At 36.6% G+C, this 10,957-nt stretch overlaps 1 protein-coding gene across 1 annotated transcript in view; it reads left to right on the top strand.

Annotated features, from left to right (window-relative positions):
* atm (ATM serine/threonine kinase) overlaps window positions 1–10,957 on the top strand; it is a 75,160-nt gene that overhangs the window by 47,471 nt on the left and 16,732 nt on the right. The window contains exons 39-45 of the mRNA XM_016535626.1: window positions 1,507–1,665; window positions 1,823–1,931; window positions 2,181–2,269; window positions 4,556–4,658; window positions 4,744–4,892; window positions 5,110–5,214; window positions 5,633–5,752. Of these exons, the coding sequence (XP_016391112.1) occupies window positions 1,507–1,665; window positions 1,823–1,931; window positions 2,181–2,269; window positions 4,556–4,658; window positions 4,744–4,892; window positions 5,110–5,214; window positions 5,633–5,752 (834 nt within the window). The remainder of the gene's footprint in view (window positions 1–1,506; window positions 1,666–1,822; window positions 1,932–2,180; window positions 2,270–4,555; window positions 4,659–4,743; window positions 4,893–5,109; window positions 5,215–5,632; window positions 5,753–10,957) is intronic.

Consider the following 10,957-nt stretch of genomic DNA (forward strand, 5'->3'; position numbering starts at 1 on the left):
GCACAAGAGAGCCGCATGTTTAGAAAGCCATGTAAAATTAATGTAAGTTAAACTTTTAAAAAACATGTCTCAAGACTTTATGGCGGTTTTTCCCCATCCTACTGCATCATGTTTTTAAATGATAAAAAAGTACTCTTTGTGATTGGTTTTCAGTCCTTTATATTAAACTATACATACATGCATGATGCTGTTTTGTTTCTAATTGTTTAAGCAACTTAATTAATTATATGGTTTATAAACATTATTTTAAACATTATGCACTTTTTCCAAAGATAGTCGTGTTATTTTATTGCTTTGAAGAATTGTGCATTAGTAATATTTTGCTCGATGCGCCCTCTTGTGGCCTCAGGAGAGAAATTATAACCAATTATGCCTTTTATATTCGAATGTAATTTGAATATTGATAATATTTAAGTAAAAAATTCGAATTTAGTTTTTCAGCCATTTTGACAGCCCTACAAAGCACCCTCAAATGAATTCAGTAGCACCCTCAGTTAAAGCTGTAATAATGAGAATTCATTGCAGATTTGGCAAACTATCCAGTGCGTAATGGTTTGCACTCTGGGAGGTCCTTTGTCTATCTATTTGCAGCGTTGAGCACTGTAGATAATCACAGACATGTCTGCTTATTTCTTGAACGCAACAGCGGATCAGTTAGAATTACTGTTTAAGTTAGAAATTAGAATCCCCTTAGAATAATCTTTTTATTGTCATCCTGCAAATCGGTTCCTGTGATGGCAAAACTGATTTTTTTTAGCAGCCATAATTCCAGCCTTTAGCATCACATGGTCATTCAAATATGCTGATTTGCAGCTCAAAAAGCTGCTTACTACTTTTTTTGTAGAAATCGTGATACTATTACTATTTTTGTAGAGGATTCTTTGATAAATAGAAAGTTTGAAAGAACAGCAATTATTTGATATAAAAAAGAAACGTTACAAGTGTCTACTGTCACTTCTGATCAATTTAACACGTCCTTGCTGACTAAAAGTATTATATGCATTAGTGTAATTGCTTACCGAGAAAAGAACTGTCACTATGAGTATGCTTGAAATGAAAAATGACAACCATAAAGTATTTGGATTTTGCAGTCAAATTATACAAATATGTGACATTAGGTTGTAGAAAAAATGCTACCTTTGTAGTTAGCCTTATCGTGACTTAAAACATTCCACCATGAAATATGAAAACAATCAAAAGAATACATCATGGTGGAAAAGCTGATGACTTGGAAAAAAAGCATAACTGACATGAATTTACTGCATACGTTTGACATTTGTTAGTAAACAAATGAAAAATTTATTTGAGAAAAACTCATTGGCGAAATGAATAAGATGAATGTTGCTGATTGGAGCGACGACAGAATCTTTTCTGTGTGGTACCAGTTTGCTTTTTTGATCATTTGTAATGACACCTGGTTAAATAGTTAAAACACATTGTTACATTCTCACAAATTGTACACTGCACTAATTATGGATTAAACTTTTGACATTTTGTTTTTTAAAGTCATGAATATGGGACGGTGTGTGATTCAAATTTTTGGCTGGATCTAAATTATCTGGAGGTGGCTGGAGCCGCTCAGATGTGTTCTGCCCATTTCACTGCTCTCCTGTACTCTGAGATCTACTTGGACAAGATCAGATCCGACATGGAGCAGATCCGAAGGTACTGTCTGCCAGCGACTCTCTGCTTACTGTTAGGCTATATGTAATGTGTCATCTACTTAATGTGTACTGTAATCATGATCATAGTGTTCTATACTCCAGATTCATTAGTTGTTTTGAAGAGCTGTGTGGTGACCAGATGCATGTGTTTGTCTCAGGCCACAGTCTCGAGTGTCGAGACAGATCATGTTTGAGGAGAGCAGCCAGACACTGTCCATCAGCAGTGTGAATGAAAAGAGTTTAGAAGACTCTGGCATCAGTCTCCAGGTGGGTGATGGGTATCAGAGCACGTAAGTAGAGTGGAGCGACAGCCATTTCTCTTTTTCTCTCAAAGCATATTGCAAACATTTCTCAAAATCATTTCTTGTTACATTTCACTGCAGTTTCACTCCATGTTCTGCTTACACTCTGCACCGCTCAGACACTCTACAGTACTTCATTGATCATAATGCAGTAAAATACTGGGGATATTAAGTAAGACTAAGTACAGTACATGGTTTAATTTTCCCATCTCAGGATCTTCTGATTGAAGTGTACAGATGCATTGGAGAACCTGACAGCCTGTATGGATGTGGAGGAGGCAAGTTAATCAGTCCTCTGACTAGGTGAGACTTTCCAATCATAAATGATCGTGAAGTAAATCCAGGTATTTTAATAAATGTAAATGTCTGTACTGTATGCACAACAGGCCTCATTCACAAAACTTTCATAAATATATTAATTAAAGGGGTGGTTGATTGTGATTTCACTTTTTTATCTTTAGTTAATGTAATGTTGCTGTTTGAGCATAAACAGTATCTGCAAAGTTACGACGCTGAAAGTTCAGTGCAAACAGAGATATTTGCTGCGTCCCAATTCGCATACTATCCGTTCTAAATAGTTTTTGAAAATAGAATTATTATGTCCCAAATCGTAGTATGTTGAAAAGAGTGCCAAAGATTCCTGGATGGCTTACTTCTTGAGATTAGAATTGGAAGTGCAGATCTATGCACACTCTAATGGCTAATATTGCCCACAACTACATTACAAACACGCATAAAAAGTGTTTAAAAACTAGAAACATGCGAGAAATATGCGAGACCGACGGACAGGCAGAGAAAGGGGTTTGAGTGATAAATAATCAATGTCTAACCTTGTTAAAAATATTGATTTAACGTTTTGCACGTTATATTTCATCTGCAGCAGCATTGTGAACTTTTATAATGATACGTTTGGTCATTAACTTTTAAATGCATCATTATGCAAACACATGAGCCGTTCGACTGGCAGATCAACGTGCCTCTTCATTCTCTCCGGTACGGTAGGAAATGAAATGAAACGAAATGTGGATTTTGTTAACTGTGACAAGATGATTGACAGTGACAGAATGCACGTAACTAAGCAACAGAGCGCATCCGTTAAAGACGCAGTTATGACGAAGTAGTATGTCCCAAAGCTTGCCTACTATTCTGCTACATACTCAAAAGTATGTACTTTTCTTCACAAAAATAGTACATACTTTTAGGGTGTAGTATAAGTAGGCGAATTGGGACACAGCAATTGTCTTTTAAAATTATGGCAGTTTAATGCCTACAAATATGGCTCGTAGGGACTACAACAAGCTACTTCCTGGGTTGGTGACATCACAAACCCAGACATTTGCATAACCCCCGCCCCCTTTGTTTGCCATGTTGCGCTGCTTTAGAGAAGAGGAAGAGTTGTTGCCAATGCTGTCAAAACTAGGGGTGCACGAAAAAATCTATTCAGATATGAATCGTGATTCTGTCTTCTGACGATTCTAATGGATTCACAAGTTTCAAAATCAGTGTTTTAAAGCAGCGGTTCTTAATCCTGTTCCTCGCGTCAGCTCAGCTCCAACAGTGAACTGTGTTCCAATTATACACTTTATGTGTATAGACAGACAGATATTTTTCACATAGCTATGAGAAGCGTTAAACATGGACGCGTATGCGGTTGCCGTGGTAACGAGCAATACTTGCTGGCAAACACTTCTTACTGTTACAAAGTAAACAATTACTTTACGAAAATGCTACAACGCAATCATGTATTCTGCTGTATTAAAGCTTTGAACAGGATAAAACCGTATATTAAAAGCTAACATAAGCAGTAGCATTTACAAATAACAGCGTATCTAAAAGTATGAGACAACAACAAACAAAAAACATAACATTAAGAGCCATGCTTGCACAGGTTCTGTGCGATCCTCTTCATGCAACGTTGCAACGCAACGCGTAAAAAGACAGTATAAGTCATTATAATCCGTAATTATGTCCCCACTGGATGCAACAAATGCCTCGTTTATAATGGGTTTTAATGTTTTTGAATCGTCGCTCCGGCCGGACATGGCATCACAGTATGGAAAGGGGCGTAACATTTCCGTCACACGCTTGAGGTAATCGGCCAATCAAGCACACCTCGCTTTTTCAGACCGATGAGCTTTGTAAAAATCGACGTGTTTCAGAAAGGCGGGGCATAGAGGAGAAACAATAATGTACAGTATGTGGAAAATAATGTGTTTTTTGAACCTTAAACCGCATAAACACATTTCATTACACCAACTACACAAAATAATGTTCTTTTTAGCAAGCATCATATGACCCCTTTAAAATCTGGTAGTTGTATCCGTTAAAATCTGGTAGTTGTATCCGTTAATATTATTTAATGGACCTGAGCTAACGTGCTAAGAATGAACAGTTGCATTTGTCTTCACTAACATTAGCAAAGATTAACGAATACTTTATGTATTTAGATTAATGAAACAAATGAGTTGCTCACTGTTTAATGTTAGTTAATGCATTAATTAATTTTAACTAACAGGTCATTATTTTACTTTCTTACTAATTAACATCTAAATGTAGAAGTGCTGTTTTTTTCTTCTTTGTGGTCTCCAGAATTCGAACATATGAACATGAGGCCATGTGGGACAAGGCTTTGGTTTCATACGACCTCCACTCCAACCTCCCAGAGGTCACACGGCAGACCGGCATAGTAGAGGTTCATTGTCTGCAAAATTATGAGAATGGTTGCAATTTAAAATTGTGATCTCCGGTCAACACTGGTTAGTTTGTGTCTTTCTCAGGGTCTGCAGAACTTCGGTTTGTGTAGTATTCTAAACACGTATCTTCATGGGCTGGAGAAAGAAGGGGTGGAGTGGGGTCCTGAACTTCGAGAGCTACGCTTTCAGGCGGCGTGGAGAAACACACAGTGGGACTGTGACCTGCCTGAGAGGTGTGGGTTTGTATTTACACTCTTTAATCATTAGTAGAAGTTTGCATTAGGGTTATGGTAGAAACGTGTCAGTCAGTTGAGATTCTATTGTACCTTTTATACTGTGGTATATTTAGTCTACTCTGCCACTAAAATAAATGTATAATTAAATATAAAAATGTGAGATATGAAAATGTAATTGTTATATTTTAATTTTTCATTTTATTTTTATTTTCAGAAATGAGAAGCTGAAGCCTGGCATCAATGAGTCCTTGTTCAATGCCGTCCAAGCTTTGAGAGATAGAGAATTCTCCCTATTTGAGCAAACCCTCAACTACGCCAGGTAACTAGACTACTCATCCCTGTGTTCAGGCCTGTTCACACCAAAAACAATAACTTTAACTATAAAGTTTTAATAATTGTTCTAATTCTATGAGAATACCAAAGTCCACCCCACAACTCTAATGATAAAGACACAGAGGAACAATATCATTCGATTGATTTTTTTTTCCAGCTGATGAATGATAAAAACATTGACAGCCAATTAGAGTCCTCCTGACTGAGCTTGAGTATTTAAAGGGGCAGACAACTTAACTGCTGCACACTTTTAAACAGAACGATATAGTGTGTTGGTATGGATGCTAATAGTTATCTTTATAGTTATAGTTCTGGGTGTGAACAGCCATAAGTAACAATTACAGATATAGATCCTGTGCATAGAGGGTCCTCTATCTGATTTGTATGTGTTTGTGTTTTGTCAGAGGTCATGAGGTCGAGGAGTTGTGTCGTGGTAGTCTGGAGGCCGTGTCTTCACTCTATCCAGCTCTCTGTAACCTGCAGAGAATTAGTGAACTCCAGAGTGTCGAGGAGCTTTTCTCCAGGTCAGATTCCACATTTTAATTTTAGAATCATAGAAGCAAAAGCTCTATTTCCTAATTACCAAATAAAAGCTTAAAGAAAAAAAAACCTCAAGAAATGTAAGAACTTAAAAGTGTAGTTTCTGTATCAAGTCAGGGTCAATTCTTTGCTGGTTAGAATTGCCCTGCTTGTAAATATTGTAACTACACTATATGGGGTACAAACAGCATCATTCTCATTGATAGTCACTTAAAATATTTGACAATGACAATTTATTTATATAGCACGATTAAAAACAACCCACATTGACCAATATGCTCTACAATAACTAAAACCACAAAAAACAAGAATAAGACAAGAAGACAATTAAAATTGTAAAAGAGTACCATAAAAGAAAAAGTTCTTCAACATAATAAAAACAGTAATATACAATAGAAAATGCTTCAAGTATTAAATGCTTTATCAAACAGAAAAGTTTTTAACTTAGACAAAGATAATGCCAATCGAGATCATTCCAAAGTCTGGGGGCAGCTACAGAAAAAGCACGGTCACCCCTACATTTCAACCTTGATTTGGGAATCGACAAGAGTCTCTGATTTGAATACCTGAGTGATCAGGTTGAATGGTGCTCAGTCAGTAGGACAGAAAGGTAAGATGGAGCCATATGAAGGTATTTTTGGTGCAAAACAACTGAGCGTCTGTGACAGCGGAATTTGTAGTTGAACAGCAAATGACAAGTTTCGCGCACTCTCCCTTTTGCACCACATATATGTGTGAAACGTGGAGCAAAAGTGATTTGTGCATCTGTAGAGGCAACGGCGGGCACTCTTCAGAGACCAAGAGAATTTTGGCTAATCAAGAGGAGCTAGTTTGGGCGCCTATCAGCAGGGAGAAAAAAAGAAGAAGAAAAAAACGAGCTGCGCGAGCATCTTCTGGAGCTGACCAATAAAGGTACATTTTCTTTCTTTTTCTTAAATTACTCACTGTAATTCTGTACATTCTGTACATTTCTTTATAGTTTAAATATTAAATGAGTTTAGCTCTAACCATGATAAAACTAAGTTAATTGGTAGAGGTGTGTTTGATTAGGGTTGAAGCTAAACTCTGCAGGACAGTGGTCCCCCAGTACTCAAGAGGCTTTATAAAAGATTGATTAACCCGTTAATTAAATAGATTAGTATGAGAGTGTCATATACAAGATGATTAAATATATTTGTTGCTGGTAGGTTATCATTGCACAAATTAACACACTTTCTACATCTAAAAAATAAAAGTTAGAAGAGTTCTAAACTAATGCGCTGTCTTCACTGTATCTCACGCACACACGTTTAGTCACACAGATCACGCTTTGCGCACACACAGACATTCAGCAACACAAACTTCTCAGCGCTGCCTCGCAATTTTATCAATAAATCAATTTTATAAATATTAATTGCTCAAGAGCTACATCATCTTTCTCAACAAGGAGCTGGTAACATCAAAAGGAATTAAAGCCACAGGTTCACTGTTAATAGAGAAACGCGGCAAAACGGTGGTAATTCATACATACACAGCCTCTCTCTCTCTCTCTCTCTCTCTCTCTCTCTCTCATAATTGAACACTTGATGAATTACACTTTTCTGAGAATAGAACATTGAAGTGGAGATCACTAAACTGCAAGCTTACCAGTGTTTTCAGAAAGCCAGCGCTTTATCCACAGTGGAGAGAGAGCGCATGCAGATGGTTGCCAGGTTGACAAAAACAAGTAACACACTTAGCCGATATTTCTGTATTGCGCAAGTGTGAAGCTCTGTTTCGGGGATTACGTCTCTTTATATCAGGCAACCCCGGCTGTGTTCCTCTGCGGCCAGATTAAACCTTGTTGTAGCCTATATATTATGCTCTATTCACTATTTTTTAGAAACCTCTCACTTTTCTACTCCATTTTATACGGTATTCTTGTATTCAAATTAAGCACGGTCCACTGCTGAACACGTGGCATAATATCAATACAGAGACAGCTGTATCGATACTCGTATCGTCAAATCTCTGTGACACAGCACTAATAGTCAGCATCTGTGTTTTTGCTTGGAGAAATCTCCTGTAACAGACAGAGTCACAACAGCCTGTTAGTGTTATTACACTTTATGGTCAGAAAAAAAAAATACTGTACAGTAACAGAACTTAAAATAAACAACATTCATAATATTTGTTAGCCAAACTTCCTATATATTGCTAGTCCGTTCCTCCACAACCCGTTCTGTGGGTTAGTGAAGAGCAGCAGCCAGTGGCTAACTCAGCTAATGTAGTAGTTGATGGCACCTTACTCACCTGTTGTTACCACCTCTACGATGCAATCACAAGAAAAGACTCCAATACACCTCTGTTGCAGATGACATGACCAATAGACCACAACCTGAAAATAAAACACAAAAGATGTACATAACAGCGGCGTTTCTTAATTTGCTTCCCTGATTAATTCCGGATAACTGTATAACTTAACTTACCAGCTGATGTAATCACCGTCACGATAGCTCCAAAATACACCCCCGACGTTGCAGAAGATAAGATCCACAAACTTGAACATAAAAAAAACGAAGAACTATAAAGAAGAATAAAAACCGAATACAGTGTAGCTCTTCTGATTGGCCAAAATTCTCTTGATCTCTGAAGAGTGCCCGCCGTCGCCTCTACAGATGCACAAATCACTTTTGCACCATATGTCACATAGATATGTGGTGCAAAAGGGAGAGTGCGCGAAACTTGTCATTTGCAAACAAAACACAGGTTTGAGACTCGTAGCCGTTGACAGATTCACGCCGTTGTCGTTATGCACTTGTGTTTGTGCTAGAAAAAGCATCCAAGAAAATAAAATATATATGTAAGAAAACATTCTACAAGTGTGCGAATCTCATTGCAAGAATTCACATACTGATTTGCGGATGTACAAAATTCATCCGTGACTTCACATTTTTGATGCAGGTGTGTGAATGTGTTTTGCACCATATTCACTGCAGCGATAGTAGCAAAACGTGAGCGTACGAGTTTCTCGATTTGTGATTCGTAGAATAGGATTTGTGCACCTGCAATGAAGGATTCGAGAAGGTGTAACTGTTGTGTTGTGTTTGTGGGAGAGAAAAAAAAATCTACAAGTTTGCAACTTTTGTCTGTGACTTCAAATTTACTGATAGCCATGTGTGGCTATTCTCTACAACTACAAATTCCGCTGCCACAGACGCTCAGTTGTTTCGCACCAAAAATACCTTCATACTTTCTATTCATTAAAGAGTCCTGAAAAATTATTTGAAAATAAAATTGCAGCACAACTGTTTTCAATAATGATAATAATAATCAGAAATGTTTCTTGAGTTTCTTGAAAAACAGCATATTAGAATGATTTCTAAAGGATCATATTGTGACACTGAAGCACTATTACTTTAATATCAAGATGCTATGATAGTTTTTATTAATATTTTGAATGTTTTTATATTTTCTATAAGTTTTTAGTCAAAAATCTTTTGTTTTATGTTTTATCTTTTATATATTTATTTATAATTCTATTGATTTTATTTTATAATTTCAGTTTTAGTTATTATAGTACAAAATTAAAATGAGAAATGTTGCCTTGCCAAATAGCTATTTTAATATTATATATAATATTTTATTTAAGTTAATGTTTATTTAATTTCAAGTAACACAAATTTTTTATTTATTGTTTGTTTGTTTGTTTGTTTAACTATAAGAAGCCTACATTGAAAACTGAATCAATGACAGCTTTGGTAATAATATTTCACAGTGTTTTTTTACTGTATTTTTGATCATATAAATGCAGCCTTGGTGAGTAGAAGAGTTGTATTTCAAGAGCACATATATTACCGATTTATTTTATATTACAATATGATGAACTGCTGTATGGAAAAGAGCTGTGTGAAGATGCATCAAAATTCTCTTGTTGTTTTCCATGGAAACAGGTTTGGAACCACATGAGTAAAAAAATACCAGCATTTACATTTTTGGGTGACCTATTCAGTTAAAGGTTCACCAGAGGTCTGATTATTTGTCTGCAATATTGATTTTGGAAAGATGCGAGAGCTGGTATAACAACAAAAGCTAAATATTTGGAACAAAGCCAACCCCTCTTCCAACACTGTGTAGGATTTCGCCAAGAAAATAAGTTCCCACAGAAGTCCTTGACATAATGCATAAACATAATCTGTTTGTATTCTCACAAGTGGCTTCCAGTTGAAAACAAAGAGTTAACCCAGATTGCCACTCTTAGATGAGTTTGCAGCCATAAAGCGCCACTCCGCGAGCATCCGCTCCCTTCATTCTCGATTTTTCACACTGGTCCAGGGGTTTCATGGCCGAGCAGAGATGGTTTTGGCAGCCTTCCCGGAGTAAAGCCAATTGAGGATTGATTTAGATTTTGGGTGCGGGAGAGAGAGAGGTTATCTATGAAGATATGCTATTCCTTTTGTGGAGGCTTTATCCAGCTCTAGAGATGCATTGTACCCACAGACGTATCTGTGAAAGTCCGTATCCCGGACCCACAGCAACCTAGCCAGCGCTCTCAAAGGTCACTCAAAGCCAAAAGGCATTTGGGAGGTTTATGCAGCGTATCGATGTTGGGACTGCAATGCAAAAGTTGTCTGAGTGGGCTGAAATGTTTCATTGTGTTGAAGTTTTGCGTGGGACTTCTACGGATGTAACTTTTCTGCAGATTTATGTTTAACTTCATATGTCATGCATTTACGGTAACTGCAATATTTATGCACTCTATAATGAAGGATTTTAATACACCCTCACTTATACTGCAATAAAATGCATTTAATTTTTAAATTATTATTAAAATTGCATTATACACATTATATTTTCGGAGGTGTAGTTATGAACTGCAGCGTAGTCAGGTTTATTATAACTAAAACTAAACCATAAAAAACTTAAATGAATGTTAACTGAAATTAGGGATGCACCGATACCACTTTTTCCAGTACTCGCCCGATACCGATACTTTTATTTTTGGTACTTGCTGATACCGAGTACCGATACCAATATTTTTATTGCATTTGTAAATTTTTTAAATATTGGGTACAGAAACCAAAAGAGTATGTATAATGTTAGTTGGTTAACTTCATTTATCAAATAGATACAGTCAAACCAAAATATATTCAGACACCTTCAACATTTCTCACATTATCACAGTTTATTCGCTATAGTTTAGAAAATGGTAATAAAATATGACAAGAACT

This window comes from Sinocyclocheilus rhinocerous, unplaced genomic scaffold (genome assembly GCF_001515625.1).
Source record: "Sinocyclocheilus rhinocerous isolate Xijiao unplaced genomic scaffold, SAMN03320098_v1.1 scaffold1899, whole genome shotgun sequence".
NCBI classification, from domain to species: domain Eukaryota; kingdom Metazoa; phylum Chordata; class Actinopteri; order Cypriniformes; family Cyprinidae; genus Sinocyclocheilus; species Sinocyclocheilus rhinocerous.